The 21,076-nt window shown below is 39.7% G+C and overlaps 1 protein-coding gene across 13 annotated transcripts in view; it reads left to right on the top strand.

Moving 5' to 3' along the window:
* Positions 1 to 21,076, top strand: part of PAM (peptidylglycine alpha-amidating monooxygenase) — a 321,951-nt gene that overhangs the window by 200,260 nt on the left and 100,615 nt on the right. For all 13 annotated transcript variants that reach the window (XM_040239733.1, XM_040239742.1, XM_040239741.1 and 10 more), the window contains 3 exons: positions 1,150 to 1,237; positions 15,494 to 15,579; positions 17,611 to 17,694. In XM_040239733.1, the coding sequence (XP_040095667.1) occupies positions 1,150 to 1,237; positions 15,494 to 15,579; positions 17,611 to 17,694 (258 nt within the window). The remainder of the gene's footprint in view (positions 1 to 1,149; positions 1,238 to 15,493; positions 15,580 to 17,610; positions 17,695 to 21,076) is intronic.

Here is a 21,076-nt window from a genome sequence, read left to right as displayed (position 1 = left end):
TTATGGTGGGCACCTTGTGCTTCCTGACCAAGCACCCTGTGCTCTCGTTGATGTAGAGCAACTCTTATTTTATAAATATACATGTCTCAGATACATGGCTCTGCAGTAAGTGGTATTTCATCAATTCCGTAAGGTAGAGAAAAAGAGCTAAGATGCAGCTTTGCGCACGCCCAAGACTGTTTAGCATTTGTATCTGTAAAGATGACTTGAGAACTGCCCACTAGGGTAGCATTTGGAATGTGGATGAAAGGGGATAAGCCAGCCCCAACCCAGGAAAGAGCTCATGCTGGGCACTGATCATACTAAATAACTTATCCCTGATTTCTCTGTTTTAGCTCTGAGCTGACTTGTCTATTTTAATGGCCTTCAACCGCTGTTCTCGGGACAGGATGAGACACAGCACTGTGTCATTTTCAAAACGCAATGCTTTTGGCATACATTGACATGAATCCACCACGGGTGTACATGCGTTCCAATACAGAATTGTAAAGTAAAAAAAATAAAGAAAGAAAAATAATAATAATAAAAAAAGAAAGAAAACTCACTTGACTCACCCAAAAAAAAAAAAAAAAAAAACCCAATGCTTTAACAAGTGCACGGTGTTCATTCTGGACATTGTTATTCTGTATTTTTGGAAAGATACATTTTGCCACTTTTCTTTTCTAGTAACTTGTTTCTCCATGTCACAATCTGGTGACTATTGTTATTCTAAGATGGTAATAAATTTGTGTTGTGGATCCTTCTGCTGATGCTTTGACCGCTCACTGTTTCAGTGCAGTGTGTGCAGCGTTGAATGGTACTCAGAATTTGGCCAAAATCTGCAAGGAAATATACTGTGAATAGGTAGCCTGGAGCTTTCATCTTGTACCCACATGATCTCTCATCACTTTAAAAGAGAGCTTTAATAAGTGCGTGTGGGTATATATGTAGTTTCAGCATCTTGTTTTCTCTTTTGCTAACTAATAGTTTACTATCCTACTAGATTAAATGATCAAATCATGGTCATCTTAAGGAATAAATAATTCATAAGAGCATCAAAACATTTGTATTAGACAGCTTTTCAAAATATTGAATGCTGGGGTCTCTTGTGATACTTGTACACAGAAGTATAACTTATATTCAAGATCATGTATCATTTTCTCTTAACAGTTGACTTCAAACCCCGTGCCAGCATGGATACTGTCCATCATATGTTACTGTTCGGATGCAATATGCCAGCGTCCACTGGAAATTACTGGTAAGGGATGGATGGGTTCATAGTACAAAGGGGTGTAGAAAATGTATTTTTTGTTAGTACAAAGTGCATCTTTGCAAATATTTTACAGCTGATTAATAAATAGGCAGAATATTTCTTTTTTAGGAAAGAGTTGTTCCTTTTCAGCTCATGGTTATCATGGTTCGATTTTCACAGTTCTTCAGTCTGCTGTGGCACAGCCATCAGTCTTTGTCACTGACTTAATGAATATATGCTCATTGTCAGAGATAACGTGTCAAGGTGAAGACAGCTTGTAGAGAAAGACTGAAACCGAGATGATGGATACCCTGATGTTTATTTTTTTAAGTTCATGATTCAACCCAAAGAGTACCATGGATCTGTTCGTTGAGTCCTCTTATCCCATATGCTGTGCTAGATGGCCTGTATACACCATTTAAAATGAAAACGAAAATTTTGGCTAAGTGTCTCTTCAAGGAGGTATTACCCTGCTTCAGAGATGAGGAGTCTGAAGCTCAAAGAGTCAGTGACTTGCGCAAGGTCACACGGCTGGCTGGAGTCACACCAGGACTGAACCCTGGGTTGTCTGGTTCCAAATCCAGAGTTATTTCTGTTTTACCACACTGCCTCCCATTTATTCAAGTAACTGTTGCAGTTTTAGAATCTATTTTAATCACTGCGGTGAATCTTAATATCATGTCATGAACAATCAATAAACATCTATTAAATGTCTGTTATATGCCAACACTGCAGCAGGTGCTGGAGGATGTTCTCAGATAAACAGGTATATTTTCCGCCCCCAGAAGCTTACAGCATAATTGTGGTAAGATCTTCCCTTTCATTTTATCCTCTGAGAGTTCATGAAGATCAGTGATCTTTGAAAATAGCCGTGCATTTTCAGCCTCATATTTTGCACCTCTAGCCGGAATCACTGTTGCGTATTTAGCAGACCAGAATGACCGGTGTCCTGCTTTGCATTTGGAAAGGGACCGCTCTTGCTCCTGCCCCTGCATAGTCACAGAGACTGATAGACCTTTCTCTGCGTGCCCTAATAGTCATCAGGCTGATTCAAGGCATGCAGCAGCTGCTTTCTAGCCACTTTTATAATAAACAATTGTAATATGTATTTGGAACTGTTAAAAACACAGGGCAATTAGTGGAAATCTCCCTGGACCAAATAACATCAGAGCATTTGTTAATAGGCTTAAGTTATTTGAGGAAAGGGGCGTATCACATAGGAAGCCAGCTCACATGACTGGGTGTACGGAAAAATGGAGTCAGCAAATCACAGTTAATACCCTGTGACATCAACATTCCAGATTTTGCTCTTTAGTAAATTTTTGTAAATAAAATCCTGGGGATTAAAAGATTATTCTGTGACAGCTTTTTCTGAATCTTGTTCAGCAAATCACGTATTCTGGTTTTTATGTTTTAAAAATATTTCTTGTGAAATGAGCGATATTTACCTTTGAATTAGAATTAGTGAAAATAGCTAGAGGGTATGTAAGCTTTTAAAATCTGCTTTAGCTTCACCGTAATTCAAGAGAATGAGTGAAAAAAAGCACTGAAATGTTATCATGGCTTTAATTATTAAGAAAAATTATATAAAATGAACGAAGCTTGGTTCACCATTTTCATGTTCAGGGAATATCAAAAGAAACATATTATTTTGACTCTTTTAAAATATTAATATCCTTAAATGTACTATTTTGAAATTAAGTTTATAAAATATATTTTCCAAAAGACTTCCAGGTTGGGGAAAAAAATTCAAAGAAAAAGGTATGTGAAAGTGAAAACAGCCATTTTGAGAAAAGTAATTGCTGCAGTATTTTTTTGTTTGTTTGCTAAAATTATTGTAATGAACTATCTAGATTCTGTTGGTAAATTATTTATTCCATTTGGGCTGCCTTGATTTTTTCACTGTAGCAAGGGACTGACACTAGATCATTTACAGAATTCCTCTGTGCTCTAAACTTTCATAATTCTATGAATATAAATTGCATGCAAATACTGAGTCAGATTGGAAAGGCATCAGTATCAGGAGTTGGAGACATGAATGAGTCATACCGGTTGACTCATCTCAAGCAGGCAGGCCACTGTGTTTTGCCATTGAGTTGCACCACTGAGTAATTAGAATTCTTAACAGCATTATACCCACATCATTTCAAATGGACTTTTAAAATCTGTCTTGCAGCCCATATTCCCTGTGAATCTACAGGTTAGTTATAATTGACTTTCTAACATGGACAGTAATATATTGGACAATATATCATATCATATATATTGGACAATAATTGATGCTTTTATCATGGACATATATCATGAACAATAATTGATGCTTTTAACCAGCTCAAAGGGTTCATCTAGCATTTAAAAGTAGGATTTTTTTCACTTCATAAATGTAGGATCTGTTCAATATGCAAGCTAGGAAATGTACTTTAAATAAACTGTTCAGTGACTTTGGCTTTCACAGTCTAGCCTTATTCTCCATTTAAAAATGAGGTAGACTTTTTATCCCCCAATATTCGGCAAAATCCATGCATCTTTTTGGCTTCCCTGGTGACTCAGATGGTAAAGAATCTGCCTGCAATGCAGGAAACCCCCGGTTTGACCCCTGAGTTGGGAAGATCCCCTGGAGAAGGGAATGGCAACCCACTCCAGTATTTTTACCTGGAGAATCCCATGGTCAGAAGAGCCTGGTGGGCTACAGTCCGTGGGGTCGAAAAGAATCGGACATGGCTGAGCGACTAACACTACCATTTAGCGCGTTAGAGCTCACAGCTGAACTTTTCAGTTGCTTCACAGAAACATCCCCTACACCCTACCCCTGACGCCCCTCAGGCTCAGACAGTCAGCAGAAATTTTCCAACTGCTTAGCTTCTTATCCTCCCACCTGAATTATAATTCTGATAACAAAAATCTATCAGTGGCAAAAGCCTTGCATTGTTTTTCTACATTGTCTGAGTCATGGAATTTATCACACTCATTTTTCAGTTGCAGATCTATTCTTCAGTTGCTCCAAGATATAGACAGCACTTAAATGAAGATTCCCAAACTTTCACATATATTTTTGGTTATGATACCAGCAGTGGTTTTTAATGTGTAAGAATATCAAGAACTTATTCACACTCTGAGGAAATCATTTTGAGAATACACACTGAAAGAAGATAAAGTGAAGAGGATATTTAATACCATGATGAGATTAAAAATCCACCTTTTAAGGCAAGAGAAGGAAAATGTAAACAATTGTTTGTTTTCTCTGCCCTTTGGTTTCCCCCCTCCACTCTAGTGTGCATTGTGTACCTGCTTTGTGTATTAATCAGACCTCCCCAGTTGCAATTGGGATTAAAATACCTGGTCAGGGATAAAGACCAGTTTTTCTTCTTCTGGCAGCTGTCATGTACTTCTTTAGAAAATAACTTTCCTTTCTCAGTCCCGTCAGGGCTCACGATGACTCACAACCCACCATGTACCTGCAGACATCTTTGGTGAACTTTATGTCCAATGCCAATATATCATTTCCCTTAAAGACAGAGATTGGTATAGAACTGATGGTCAGACAGTCTAGGAGATGCTGGGGCTATACCTAATGGAAATCCTGAAATACTTAAGAACCTTATCTATGTCACTAGCAATATTATTTGTGTTCCGCCTGTTTTACAAGGTAATTGTTCATTACCCTTCCAGATATGTGCCTGAGCCTCAGATAAAACTAATGATGATTAGGCAACTTGAGACCATTCATCAAATATATAGACCTGTAAGATCAATGATTGTAATAGTGTCACTCTAGATATGGGAAGAAGCGACAAGAGAAAACCGTTTCCTGGACTGTAACAGACTAGGAAGACAGATGGGCCAGAGGCTCTGGGCTGTGGGTTGCAGGGTGAGGCCCAGGAATAGCACATTGAGAAAATGTTTTCAAGAAAATGTTTCTTGTTATCAAGAAAATGTTTTCCTGATCTGGGAATGAGCATTCTGAGCATCCTGGGACAAACCGGTCACAGAATGCCTCCCAAACCTTGGTGCAAATTAGGACTGAAAGAGAAGGGCTTGTAAAATAAAGAATATTGCCCACCATCCAGTTCTATGGGATTCAAGTCATTGGCCATTGCAGTCATTCCCCTGCAGTACACCCTGAAAGGAATTCAGGGCGAAGGTCAGGACCCTTGTGAATGGTCGGGACCCTTACGAAGTCAGGCCCCCAGGAATTCAAGGCGAAGGTCAGGACCCTTGTGAAGGGTCTGGACCCTTGCGAAGTCAGGACCCCAGGAATTCAGGGCGAAGGTCAGGACCCTTGTGAAGGGTCAAGACCCTGCGAAGTCAGGACCCTAGGTGAAGGCCCCTTGTGCTCTGGGAAAACTGGCACAACTGGCCCTCAGATAGACATTTTGGGGAGGAGGGAACTTTATGACTCAGTTTCTTGTATCCTCCCATACTTAGAAAAGCATTTACAGCATTAACTAAGATGTCTGTTCCTCACGACTACCAGCAACCTTGTCCTGAGTTGTGTGCTTGGTTGCACACACTCCCTGCAGCAAAAGCACGTATGTACTGACCTCCCCACCTACCGTTCCCAAGCAGTTCTCAGAGACTGCTTCCTGGGTTGTAAACCTCAGTTTGGCTCCAAGAATATTTTCCATTGATTACTTAGGGTCACTACTTTTTCAACTTGTAAAAATAATTTATTTTTACTGTTTGGAAAAACTATTTTGTTCCATTTAGATTGGTTAATTTCATTAATTTAAAAATGTGTTTCTTTATTCTGTCACATATAAAATTATATAAAGAGAAAAAATGTGAAAAGGAGTGCTAGGATTGAGTCCAGCTGGAGGGGTTATAGCAAAAATTAGTGTTTTACACAGTGTCTTAGACCACCTTCTTTTACCTTGAGCCCTGTTAAACTGTTTAATTTCCTCAATTTCCTCATGGTTCTAAATTTAATAAAGAACTCAAGTTTTTCTATTTCTTTAAGTTTTATGTGTTACATTTCTCTTTATTTTATATTCAGTTTATTTTTAATTGGAAGATAATTGCTTTACATTGTTGTATTAGGGCTTCCTGGTGGCTCAGCTGGTAAAGAATCTGCCTGCAACGCAGGAGACCCAGGTTCGATCCCTGCGTTAAGATTCCCTGGAAAAAGGAATGGTTACCCACTCTAGTATTCTTGCCTAGAGAATTCCATGGACAGAGAAGCTTGGTGGGCCACAGTCTGTGGGGTTGCCAAGAGTCAGACAGGACTAAGTGACTAACACTTTCACTTTTCTTTAGGGTTAGGGTGAATTGAGAGAGGGACACTGAAACATGGGCGTTACCATATGTAAAATAGATAGCTAACAGGAAGTTGCTGATAACACAAGGGAGTTCAGCCTAGTGCTCTGTGACACCCTAGAGGGGCGGGATGAGGGGCAGAGGTGGAAGAGAGGTTCAGAGAGGGAGGGGACAAATGTATATTTATGGCTGATTGACACTGTTGTGTGGTGGATTCCCTGTGATTCGTTTTGTTGTTGGTGGTGGTGCCCAAAACATCAAGCTCAGATCTCCTCTCTTCTCTGTTTGTTAGCTAGAATTTCCCCCTGCTTTCACGCTAGTGTTTTATTTTCACTGCCAGCAAGTTGGCAAATAGGTGTGTGTGTAATAAACATTTTCCCCCCGGAAATTATGAAGTCATAATTCACCCCCTGTCTTCAGGCAGCACTTTTAATGTGAAGGCCAAGAGCCATTCTGATGATGTTTCACTGTGGTGCTGCCCTCCTTTGCTCTCTGTAATTGCCTCTTTCTACTGTTCATTAAAATATATTTACAGTTGTATTAAGTTTACATGAAAACAGGAGACACAGCATGAAGCAGTTTTCATTATGTAGTCATTTTAAAGGTTTTTTTTTTTTTCCTCTGCACATACTCCAGTCTTTTGTGTCTCATTCCAAATTAGCAGCTCACACTGGTAATGTGTCTAGTTAATTATATGCATGTGCATTTAAATTGCATACATTGATGTGAACCTTTTAATATACTGTGGGGTGGTCCCTTTATAGTTAGGGTGGGCCTGGTGCTCAATTGTAAATTAACATACCTCTTGAGGATGCACATAACCAGCTGATGGAAAAGCAGCCACTCTGCTGGCCCGTGGCAGAAAGGCAGCAGTACCTATTAGAGGGAACTCTCATCCCTTCCTTCCTAGACTTTTAAAGGAGGAGACAGCTGCATCTAGGGACCAAGGGGGAGTAATGGCACCAGGACTGGAGTAGGCAGAGCAAGAGCTTGATTTGCGGGACCACATTTGTACTTGCAGGCTTAATTTCAAAATGTAGCAGCTCCAAGTTCCCCAGACTCGTGGCTGATTTGGAGCCGTAACTGAGCAGATACTGTCTGGGGCTTTTAGAGGTCAGTAAATGAAAATGAGGTCAGAAAATGAGGTGCTGGAAACTAGGTAGTTTAGATATTAAAAGACGTATTCCCACTCTCCATGAAAATATGGTAAATTTTAGATCTTGGAAATTCTATGTATCTATTCAATCCATCTAGTCAAAGCCATGGTTTTTCCAGGAGTCACGTATGGATGTGTGAGTTGGACTATAAAGAAAGCTGAGCACTGAAGAATTGATGCTTTTGAACTGTGGTGTTGGAGAAGACTCTTGAGAGTCCCTTGGACTGCAAGGAGATTAAACCAATCCATTCTAAAGGAAATCGGGCCTGAATTTCACTGGACGAACTGATGCTGAAACTGAAACTCCCATAGTTTGGCCACTTGATGTGAAGAGCTGACTCATTAGAAAAGACCCTGATGCTGGGAAAGATTGAAGGGGTGAGGAGAAGGGGATGACAGAGGATGAGATGGTTGGATGACGTCACCGACTCAATGGACATGAGTTTGAGTGAGCTCTGGGAGTTCATGATGGACAAGGAAGCCTGGCGTGCTGCAGCCCATGGGGTTGCAAAGAGTCGGACATGACTGCGCAACTGAACTGAACTGAGCACAGGACTTAGGGCGCAAGACAATTTGTGACTGCAGGTCCCGAGATTGTGTGTTCACAATATTGGGTGATTAAAGTAAATGGGCTTCTTCTGTATTGCGCCTTGTACTTTGACATGATCATCTATGTTGAGTTAAAATGATTGTTTTCAGTCTTAGGAATTAATATTGGATTTGAAAACTCTTTCTAATGACGCTTATGACCAGCTACACTTTACAAATCTAAGGGTGCTTCTACAGGTTGTTAAATCTTTTTTGGAAAGAATTCTGGCTGGTTAAATGAGGCTGTTTCCAGCTGTTCTAACGTGGACTCATTCTCAAGCTGAAGCGGTAGCGCTTTACCATCCTATGAAGCTTTAGCTTAAATTCCTTTCAACTGCTTCTATTTATTAACCACCTGCTGTGTTTTTTTTTTTTTAAATGCCACTGTCTCCACAAGGTTACAGATGCTGATGAGGGGAGAAAGAAAAGTAGCTAAAACACAAATATACATATAGGCTGTATGTGAGACACCCTGCTTGGTTACTCATTTAAATGACTGTTTTTTTTTTTTTCAAGGGGATGTTGCTTCCCAGATAAGTATGCAGCTTTGTTGCCTCCCTTATGATGATAATGATTTTTTGGTTGAGAGTGGTATTTGCCTATGCTGACATTAGGCACCCTCTCCACATCCCAGCTACTTGTCATCTATAGGCTATACAGCAGGATTCACCAGGTGCTCCTCTTTGTTTCTTTTGCCATAGTGTAGCTTCTGAAGTTTAACATACATAATATGTTGTCAGTATAAATAAACATAGCAGTCTTCAAAATCTGTGCCATCCTTGTTCTAAGCACTATGAAATGTGTCTTTGATTGTAGCAGCAAATTTAGACATAAGTTGCTGCTGCTGCTAAGTTGCTTCAGTCGTGTCTGACTCTGTGCAACCCCATAGACGGCAGCCCACCAGGCTCCCCCGTCCCTGGGATTCTCCAGGCAAGAACACTGGAGTGGCTTGCCATTTCCTTCTCCAATGCATGAAAGTGAAAAGTGAAAGTCAGGTCGCTCAGTCATGTCCGACTCTTAGTGACCCCATGGACTGCAGCCCACCAGGCTCCTCCGTCCATGGGATTTTCCAGGCAAGAGTACTGGAGTGGGTTGCCACTGCCTTCTCCAGACATAAGTTACTCCTAGGCTAAAATTAATTGTATCCATTTCCTTTTTCTACTTTAAGATTGTAATAGATTCATGTTATTTTGCACATCCGAATAGTATAAAGAATCTTCATTAAAATATAGTTGGCATCTTGCTTTAAGTTCTAGTCACCAGTGATCATATTCCTCAGCTACTTTTTAGGTGCCTGTGTTAGAGGTGTTGATAGCAGTTCCTTAGCAACTGGTCACTTCTTAGTGGACTAGTGTCAGTTTCAATAAAATGGAATGGCATGGTTTCAACAGAAACTAACATTACGTAATTTTAAACATTAGTATGTTTTCACAAGATGATTGTTGATGGTCAGTAGGGTAGCAGTGTTATGTTGTCGTTCAGTCGCTCAGTCGTGTCTGACTCTTTGCCACCCCGTGGCCTGCAGCACGCCAGGCTTCCTTGTCTTTCACTATCTCCTGGAGCATGCTCAAACTCATGTCCATTGAGTCAGTGATGCCATCCAACCATCTCATCCTCTGCCGTCCCCTTCTCCTCCTGCCCTCAATCTTTCCCAACATCAGGGTCTTTTCCAAGGAGTCAGCTACTTTGGCTCTCCATCAGTTGGCCAAAGTATTGGAGCTTCAGCCTCAGCATCAGTCCCTCCACTGGATACTCAGGATTGATTTTCATCAGAATTGGACTGGTTTGATCTCCTTTCTGTCCAAGCGACTCTCAAGAGTCTTCTCCAACACCACAGTTCAAAAGCATCAATTCTTTAGTGCTCAGCCTTCTTTATGGTCCAACTCTCACATCCATACATGACTCCTGGAAAAAACCATAGCTTTGACTAGACGGACCTTTGTTGGCAGAGTAATATCTGCTTTTTAATGTGCTGTCTAGGTTTGTCATGGCTTTTCTTCCAAAGAGCAAGCATCTTTTAATTTCATGGCTGCAATCACCATCTGCAGTGATTTTGGAGCCCCAAAAAATAAAGCACAGTACAGTAACATTTAATATAGAGCTGGAACTTTGAAATGAGAGCATCTTGGGTTCAAATCTCAATTCTCCTACTTGCTACGTGTAATAAACATTGGTCTGTTTCCTCGTCTATAAAATGGGGCTACTAATCCTGCCTGCTTGGGCCAGCAGGAAGAGTAAGGGAGGGGGTGTAAGTAATATGGCTGGTTCAGTGCCTGGCACATAGAAGTACTTAAAAAGTGGTAACTATTATCATTATTCATTTATTAATATGATATTTGTTAACCACCCACTATGTATCAAGGGCATTCTTAGGCACTGAGAATTTGGTGTGAACAAAACACTTATACTTCTGCTCTTGTAGACTTGATAGCCTCTCTGATCTGATGATGGAGAGGGGTAGGGTCAGAGTGGGGAGTGAGGGTGATGCCTGAATATTGTGGTGCTATTTTTCAGACTGGTTCCTTTTAAATATCGCTTCTATTTAGCTTTTGCATTAAAATGAAAGTGTTAGTTGCTCAGTCATGTCCAACTCTTTGCAACCCTGTGGACCGTGGCTCCTCTGTCCATTGGATTCTCCAGGCAAGAATACTGGTCCTCTGTCCACGGAATTCTCTAGGCAAGAGTACTGGAGTGAGTTGCCATTGCCTTCTCCAGGGGATCTTCCCATCCCAAGGGTTGAATCCAGGTCTCCCTATTGCAGGTGGATTCTTTACCTTCTGAGAATTATCCTTCCTATTGGGCTTCCCAGGTGGTGCTAGTGGTAAAGAACCCACTTGCCAGTGCTGGATAGGTAAGAGACTCAGGTTCAATCCCTGGGTCAGGAAGATCCCTTGGAGGAGGGCATGGCAACCCATTCCAGTAATCTTGCCTAGAGAATCCCATAGACAGAGGAGCCCTATGGGCTACAGTCCATAAGGGTCACAAACAGTCACACACAATGAGCAGGCATGCAGGCATCCTTCTAATTACTGTGTTAATGTATACCCTGCATTGCAGGCAGATTCATTACCATCTGAGCCACCTGGGGGATTCCCTGGTTGATGTATGCCCATTGCACTGAAATTCACATAGGATTTGTCTAAATTGGGAAATAGGTGCTGTGGGTTTATAAAGCAGTTGATGAAACTGAATTCCTAATTCATGCTGATGCAGTTTTGAAAAGTAAAGACATACTATATATGTCATTGATTTTATAAGTGTTTCTTAAAGAAGCTTTCTAACTTTGGATTCATTTTCCTGTGATTCTCTTTAATACTTAATGCATTAAAATTGAAATTAAAGACCATACAGACTTAACTTTAGGGCACGACAATTTTGTTAAAAAAATTTTTTTTCAGACAAAGGTAGAAATGATTTATCAGTTCTGATTTTCCCTAAATAACCTTGGATTTGAACTAGCGTTTAACAGATAGAACCAGAGGAGTACTTTAACAGTCATTTGTGCTTTATTAGTATAATTGAAGATGACAGGCCAGCACTTTTCAGAGCTTGGCATAGTCTAGAAATATTCGTGGCATCTGATTGGTTTCCCCATGGATTAGAGGTGAAAAGGTTCTACAGCAAAGATCCAAGAATCCAGAGTAGTTTTATTTTCAAATGTTAATTCTTATCATTTTTCCTATGAATACTAAGAAACCACTAGGGAGCTATGAGAATCTTTTCACAATTAATTGGTCTAATCTAGAGGAGCCTTTAGGAGAAGCCCCTAGAATTATAAGAATAAGAAACCTAGTCGATGAGGCCTGAAATTATAACAGCCATTGATCAAGGGTAACTTTGCTTCCTAACCTTAATACCCTTCTTCTTCTTAATAAGAATCGTAAAAATTCTCACTATTTTTATAGGACCCTTTTTGGAAAGTCCACATATGCAATACTATCTTTATCTTGTTGGTCATTTTATTAATATGTAGAGAAAGTATGAACTGTTTTCATTTAAAATGAGAAATGTAAATTTGACCATGAAAAGGTGCAGAGTTTATCCAAACATTCTTTGTTACTCTTTTATGTTATCCATTGTAGGACTCATTTCTCTTGGCCTCTTGTTTTTCCTCTTCACTTAGTCCTCTCACACATTAAGTTTTAGAATGAATTTCACTATCCCCACTATTCACTCAACCTTGAATTATATATAATTTTTAAAAAATCATAAAACAGGATTTTAAACTCAAATCAAAGTTTGCTTTTGGAGCTCTTCTTTTACCAGACCTGAAAAGACTGTGAAATATAAAATCATTGTCATTTTGCAAACAAGTCAGAAGAAATTATTTTATCTAAAATCGATGTCAGGATTACATACTCAAATGCAACTTAGTTCGGGTACGATAGTAATCATCAAAGCTGATCTTTATAATACCATGAAGTTTCTGCGTGTAAGTCAGTCTCATACCTAGAGATATAAAGGAGGGTGACAGACAGAGCTTTGAGTCATGATGTGGCTGTGTGACCTTTTGACAGTTACTTAAATTCTCTGAGCTTTTTCAGCTATAAAGTATAACCTACCTGGAATGTTCTTGTGAGAGTATGAGCTGCTTGGTACAAAATACCAGGCAGATGATAATTCAAAATTGCTTTTTCATATCTTAGTTAACTTTTCAACTAAAGATTTTTTAAATGTTATACTTGACAATACAATAAAACTTAGGCCAATTCAATGATCTATGTGTTTGTATATAAAAAGTTAAAAATTGACTTAGAAGTGAACTTCTCCAGACATTTTGTGAATATTTACTAAATGCCTTGCAAGGCTGCAGGTGCTGGGAGTACAGGGTGACAGAGAGGAACAAAACCTCAAAGTCTACACAGTCTGGTTGGAGAGGAGATAAGCAAGCCGATACTTAGTAGGCCTGCTGTCCTTAAAGAATGCAAGTTGGCGGGATTCTCATCAGAGGAAGTGTCCTTGAGGAGGAATAGTTTTATTGAATCTTGGATGAGAAAATGAGTACAAGATTGTCAGGCAGAGAGTTGGGGAAGGGGTTTTCTCAGAAGAGAGAACAGTGGGGGAGAGAGATTAGAAACTGCCAGAAACTTGGCATGACTGAAAAGGTTTTTTTTTTTTTTCCTGGTGATACAACAAGGGCTCAGATCATAAAAGCCTCCTGTGTTATGCTACAATGTTTAATTTTTATTTTGGTGTTATTTTGGGGAAGCATGTGAAAGAATTTATGCCAGCAAATGACTTTAATTAAACACATAGCTTAGAAATCTTTGACTTCGCTTAGAAAACTTCACTAAACCAGTTTTTTCTGGTATATTTCATTCTAGTTCTTTCTAGTCATACACTGACCTGACTTTCATATCAGAGGAAACAATTATCTTGTTTAACCTGAGACTGGCATCACATGGATGTTAGGCACTTGCATATTTATGACCTTTCTTGAAAACTGTGAAAATTGCCATGCAGATCTTTAAATTTTAGTAGCTCCCAGCAGTGAAATACCAAGTACACCACATCTGACAATCTCATTTCTTAAACTATTATAGCGTGAGGCTACAGAGGGAAATTCTGCTCTTGGGTACCATCCAACACCCCAAGCGTTTTAACACAGTTGGCACAAGGCTGTCACAGACACTTGTTCCAATGCACGTCTCACGTGGTGAGGCTGCTTCATCATAAGTATATTGTTCTTGACAGTGAACAGTAAGAAACCACTGGTGGACGTGTTTTACACTGCATGTCACCCAGTTTCTTTCTGCAGCCTGATTTAGAGACGCAAGAACATTTGCTCAGCATAGCCTTATGGAGGCGTCCTGGTTCTGTGGCCTTGATTCAGACAAGTAACAGTGGTCTGCATGTACTGCCTGTCATCTGCCCCCACTTCTGGCTGTAAGCAGGAAGCACGTTAGGAATCTGAGCCACTGACGATGGCTTGGGTGTTCTCTGGGATTCTAGGCTTAGTTTCTAACCTGTTTAGGAAACCTTCACTTCCCTTCCAGGCCATAGGCAGTACGGTTTTTCTCCTGTGTGAGCCAGCCTCCCAGCCAAGAAGCAGTCATTTTCCTCTTCCTTGTCCTTGACAGTCCTCGGATCTGCCTAAATTCCTGACTCTGACCTTACTTGGTGCCAGTTTCTCAAGACACAGATCTATAAAAGCAACATGAAAGTATCACGTAACAAGTGTTTTGAACAAGTCAAATTATATAACAGAACCAACTAAGAGATGTCATGTCATGGGGAAAAAATGTGTGGTTTGGAGTCAGACAGCCTGCCATTTGTGAAATTGGATCTCCCAGATAGATACCAACGTGCTGGTTACTGCGCTGGGTGTCTTACACGCGTCACCGCCACAGCACATCAGGGAGGTTTCCACGCAGAAACTGGGCCTTTGAGGGCTGGTGCGCGTGTCCCGGGTACATGCCTTTTATGGGGAGGCTGTGGGATTCAGCTCCAGATACGTCTTTCTGCCTGTGCTTCTTTGACCATGCAATGCTGTTTCTCAACAGTGTCTTTAGATAAAGTGAATGTTTTATTAAATAATGCATTACCCTGGTATAGTGCTTTGAGGTTTATGAAGTGCTTTCATTGATGTATCATTTGATTTACAGAACAGTTCTGGGGTAAGTATAATGATCCCTGTTTCACAAGACAGACAACTGAGGCTCTGTAAGGTTAAGTGATTTGAAGCAATTTATAAATGGCAAAACCAGGATTCATAAACTTTAGAAAAAGCCACAAGAACTCTTGTTGGTGGGATGTACTTGCATCGTTCCCCCTGCTAAGGGTAGACATTGTGTCCTGTTGGTTACTGTGGCCAAAGGCCTATTAATTACACTGATCCCTGAGTGGGAAGTGCGTATGTTGTTTTAGTCCAGTTCCGGATTTCCACTGCGTTAGCTTTGGTTTACACACTCTTCGTGTAATGCTTACTTTTTACATGAGTACCTAGAGTACATTCCAAGGATGGACATACTGAATATATATATCTGCCTCACAGGATTGTTTCACACTGGGCAACTAACAAACGAATTTCCCTTTATATGTGCTTGTTTTCACATATAAAACTGTTCTTTGCTCCAGTCTTCATTACGATCTTAAAGCTGATTTGGCTATGATGATGGTGTATTGATGGTGTATAATGATGGTGTATTGTACTTTTCTTGACCTTAGTTTCAAATACCTTCCTCTCCCCGCCCCTCCCTTGGGGAGAGATCTATGCATTTTAGTAGTTGACTCTTTACTTACAGTTACTTTATTTTCTTCTTCAGGTTTTGTGATGAAGGCACCTGTACAGATAAAGCCAATATTCTCTATGCCTGGGCAAGAAATGCTCCCCCAACGAGACTCCCCAAAGGTATACCTGAGGCCTCTTGGATAGTCTTATATTAAGCTGCTTAGTTTTTTATTCCAAAGTATTTTTTATTATATGTTCTTTCCAACAGCTGTTGGCCATGTTCTATGCTGTAATTGCACACTAAAAAAGTACCCTTACTACCTGCTTTGTATTGAATAGGTTTCATTTAGGTAGTTATTCTTCCTCTGCCTCTCTTTGGTAAGTAATTTGCTCACACGACAGTTTAGATAGAATTAGAAAATAGCTGAGTATACGTCAAATCACCTTTGGCCGGAAGCACATTGGTTCTTGACAGCAGGAGCATTCCACGAGCCAAGAGAGCCAGGAATTACGTAAATCGCCATTTCAGCAAACAGATTTTTTTTTAAATAGTTCTGGAGCCTGGCTATTTAATGTGATGCCAAACCTCAGCTGGCTCTCTGAGTTCCCCTCTAAACTGTTCATAGCATCCAGGATGTGAGAGAATTACCAGAGTCCCCTTTATTACTGGGATCTCTCTTCGGATCGGAGTGAATGTGCAGTCCTGATACCAGGACTACCGTGGTTCAGGGATGGAGGGGTAGCACCTTGCAGTGCCTCCCTAACTGCTGCCTGCACTAATTTTTAATTTGTAAAATCTTTTTAGACAGCTTTAAAGGTTACCTTCTATTTATAGTTAGTACAAAATATTGCCTAAATTCCTCTTGTCATGTAAGACTTGAGCCTTGAGCCTCTCTGCAGCCCTACATTTTGATGTCTGTTTTGCTTTACTTCAAATGAGTACTAGAATCTTCTCTAGAGTTTTTTCAGGCTGCTGCTGCTAAGTCACTTCAGTCATGTCCGACTCTGTGCGACCCCATAGACGGCAGCCCACCAGGCTCCCCTGTCCCTGGGATTCTCCAGGCAAGAACACTGCAGTGGGTTGCCATTTCCTTCTCCAATGCAGGAAAGTGAAAAGTGAAAGTCAAGTCACTCAGTCGTGTCCAACTCTTAGTGACCCCATGGACTGCAGCCCACGAGGCTCCTCTGTCCGTGGGATTTTCCAGGCAAGAGTACTGGAATGGGGTGCCATTGCCTTCTCTGTTTTCCGGGCAGCCACTACCAAACAAAGTTCAGAAACTAATAGGAAGGTTTGTCATAAATTTGTTGATGTTTTTAAGATAAATTAGCAGAGAAGGTAAGACATTTTTTTCTCCATCTGTAAATATTTTCTCTGCAGAGTTTTTTTGTTTGTTTGTTTGTTTGTTTGTTTAGCTTACTAGTAAACTCTGCTAGTAAGACTCTTAGGAACCCTTCAGATTCCAATAATTTATTGACGTTGTAATCTAGTAAGTAGTTGGTTTCTTCAGTGATATTTTTGCAGATACCTGTTTTCACATGGGAAAAAAACAATTCCCCTGAGATGATCTTAAGAAGTCTAATTCCCTGTATTCAATCAAAGTAAAAATGGATATGTAAGTAAGTGAAAATCACTCAGTCCTGTCCAACTCTTTGCAACCCCATGGACTGTAGCCCACCAGGCTTCTCTGTCCTTGGAATTCTCCAGGCCAGAACATTGGAGTAGGTAGCCGTTCCCTTCTCCAGGGGATCTTCCCAACCTAGGAATTGAACTGGGGTCTCCTGCATGGCAGTCTGTTTCTTTACCAGCTGAGCTACCAGGGAAGCCCCAAAATGTATATAAGTATATGCAAAACAAAGTGAAATAATAGGTTTATGCATGTCTGTTATGTAATCAGCAAGGACAGAATTTCGTTTTCTTTATTTTGTTTTGTTTCTTGAAAAATGAATGAGTTGTCTTCTTAAAGTATAAGTGATTACACTAGTTCTGAAGTAGAGACTACAAATAGACTTCCATCAGAGTTTTGAGGAGAAATAATAGATTATATCAGAGATTTTCATTGAACAGCTAGTTTATTGTTATTTTCATCTAACTGCATATGTTACCTACTGTTTTCTTTCCATTTGGATTTCATATATCAGCAACCTTTGACTAGCTCTATTTTAGAGTTCCATTTCTAAAATACAAATTTATCTTCTTTTGAAAATCTTCAGGTGTTGGATTCAGAGTTGGAGGAGAGACTGGAAGCAAATACTTTGTACTCCAGGTACACTATGGGGATATCAGTGCTTTTAGAGGTAAGTTTCGAAATGTTGAAACTAAGCTCAACTTTCATTACTTATTGTTTAAACTATATGCACTAACTATTACCTATGTAATAAAATGAAGAATTAACTATACCCTCTGCCCACTAGGAAACAGTGTCTAGTGCAGCCTAGAAGCTGCTTCTGTGTCCTGGAATTTGGGACTATTGGAGTGAAAACTGTTAGTCAGTCACTGAGTTGTGTTTGACTCTGCTGCCCCGTGGACTGGGGACCTCCAGGCTGGAATAGTGGAGTGGGTTGCTATTTCCTTCTCCTTGGGATCTTCCCAACCCTGCAACTCTGCACTGCAGACAGAGTCTTTACCTTTTGAGCCACCAGACATGAGTTTTATTTTGAAAGTTACAGTCTCTTACACACATTTTCTCTCATTCATCCTACTGTGCTTTCTCTTACACTGACTTTAGGGCTCTCTTCCTTTCCAGAGTATTATCTTATCCACTGTTTCCTACTAAGAGGTTCCTTCTAAGCAGCAGTATCAGAAGGAATAGAGACTAGTAATTAATTTCTATTCCTAGAAGCAAGTCACTGGAGAGTCACCGGGTTTCGTGATGGCAGGGAAGTTCTCAGACACGCGGGTTCACGTCAGTGCTGTCTGTAATCCACACTTGCCTCTATCTGTTGTCAACTTCACTGATGTTCAGACCCCTCCCCCTCCACAGAGGCTTCTGAATATTGCCTGGGACTCTTGTTGGTCCACCTGTATGACTAGGCACTTTGCTTGAGTGCTCCTTTTCTTACTATAGAATCTTTAACATGAGGATGGGGCCCTGTTGCCAAGGCAGCTGAGACGGTAATTATCACTCCTTCTGCTGCATTTAATCAAACTCCAGCTGCATTCCAGGTTCACACTTTGGTGTTCACAGGAGTGCAAACATTAAGCAGTCTTCTTGGTGTGTCAGCCTTCCCCTTGCCTTGCCGACATATGTGTTTTCTCGAGTTCTCTAATTCAACACTGTATTTCTACTAACTAACCTCATACATTCTGCTCTCTAGATACATTAGCTTTCTACCCATCAACGAAGTGTAGAAGTACTGTGTCCACCTCCGCCTATGAAATATCCCCAGGGCCTTTGCTGAGCGAGCACCCCGTGGTGAGGGTGTCCACAGGGTCTCAGCATCAGGGCTGGGACAATAAATACAGTCTTCCTCTGGAAACGGATGTTGGAAAGAATAAATTTAAATCAACTATGTGCTTCAGTTAAAATTTTTAGAAAGAATAAATTTATATAAGAAAATTATAATTAGTATTGCCATCAGATGTATTATCAATTAAACAAGCTCCTGTGGACCAGCTCATGAGCCTAACTTCCAAGTAAAACCTGTTTTATATTTAAAGTATGCTGTGGGTTACATATAAATAGCTTTCCATTTTTGGAACAGAACCTAAAATCTTACGTTGTTAATTATAGCACTGAGCCAAGGTTTTGTTGAAAACAGAGGAATAAATAATGTTCGTGTTTGAGGAACAAAGACACAAATTAACTGCTCTAAAATTTGCAATGTGGGTATCAGGGGAACAGGCTGATTCTAAGACTACTGACTTCCAAAGCATTGACAAGACTATTATTTTCCTAAAGAAATGGGGAAGGCTTTCCCCAGTTACCACAACTAGAGTAGTTGGTCATACCCTACAGCCCTCCACCCTCAAATCTATCCTCTATAGAACTCTAGACTTTCAACCTAATTCCTCTGAGCTTCGTAGTACTTCCTTATAGATACTGCACTGATACCCCCAGGGCAAAGGGAAAATACATCATATACTAGTTTTCAAAACATATTACTATAATAATTTAATTTAACTTATTACTGATGAAGAATTACTTTTGTTTTGTAATTTATGTTTAATTTGGGATCATGAAAAAGTACTGATGTTTAATTTATAAATATATCATAATTATTTACTATAAGGGACTGGAAACTTTTATACTAGTTTTTCATTTTTCACTTTTCTGAGAAACGTTTTTCAAAGAGATAGTACATATGAGGTAGGAAGATTACTGGTCCTATAACTTTCAGATCTTATAATAATGTAATAGAAATGTAAACAAAAAATTGCACCCATGTAATTCATTCAGTAGCATTAGATACTGTCTTGTGCCTTAAGCTATACATGGATGGCTTAGAATAGCAAGTAAACAACATGAGAAAATATCAAATCTCACTAAAATAACAAGGGAGCATTTTGCATTTATACTTAATTGGGTGTGAGTGCAGATTGAATTATAAAACCCAGGGCTGCCAGGGTTTAGATGAATATGCTACAGTTTGGGGAGCTCTGTGAATTAGTGCAGTGTTTTGGAAGGCAGCTTTATCATATTATATACATTTTATATAAAACATTAAAATCTTGCTCTAGGCTTCTGTCCTCAACTAAAGGAAGGGTTTTGTTGGATTTTTTTGGTTTTGTTTTCTAAGGAGCTGCCTACTCACAGTTATTTATATACCATTAACTAGTAATATGAAAACCTGGAAAGTTAACAAAAGTCCCTTAATAGGGGACTAATTAAATAAATGGTATAACAACAAAAATAGCAACTCATAAATTTTTATACAGACTACATAAAGCCATAGATATGCTTGTATGTTTTCAAGGGTTATAAGGAACAGGGAATAAAAGGAAGCCATCAGTAAGCTGAAAGACAGGACTGTGTGATTTTTTTTCCCCTTTACAATGTTATAATTCTCTTCATGTTTTTAAATTCTTCTAATATAAACACTATGTTAAGTATCTGCCAGTTAGCACACTATACTTCTATTCATACCCTCCTAATTAAAAAAAAGTGTTAAAGTAAATCTCTATGTGCCTGATTAACTATAAGAAGTGATTTATACTTTAAAAAGATTCTATATAGTGATCTCACAGTTATTGCCAGGTGAATCTAGAAGTGGAATTGTAGCATCATATCTTTTAATAATTAAAAATGAATTATATATGTTCTATATATGTCTACATATATACATAATCATCTTAGTGAAGATTCGAACTTTATGTTAAAACTATTAATAATATTTTTTAGAATATAAATTATAAATCAAAAGCAGATTAGCACCACAAGGAAATCACTGCACTCTGCTGAAAAGTGAGAAAATGTTTGGTTTAAGCATATGAGCATTTTTGTACACAAGGAAGGTTTTAGAGACTTGGGAAGCCTGTGTGTGTTAGTCGCTCAGTTGTGCCCGATTCTTTGCGACACCATGGGCTGCAATCACCAGGTTCCTCTGTCCATGAGATTTTTCAGGCAAGGATACTGGAGTGGGTTGCCATTTCCTTCTCCAGGGGATCTTCCCAGCCCAGGGATCGAACCCGGGTCTCCTACACTGCAGGCAAATTCTTTACCGACTGAGCTACAACACA

This window comes from Oryx dammah, unplaced genomic scaffold (assembly GCF_014754425.2).
Source record: "Oryx dammah isolate SB20612 unplaced genomic scaffold, SCBI_Odam_1.1 HiC_scaffold_5, whole genome shotgun sequence".
NCBI classification, from domain to species: domain Eukaryota; kingdom Metazoa; phylum Chordata; class Mammalia; order Artiodactyla; family Bovidae; genus Oryx; species Oryx dammah.
This window is presented reverse-complemented; position numbering and strand designations above follow the sequence as displayed.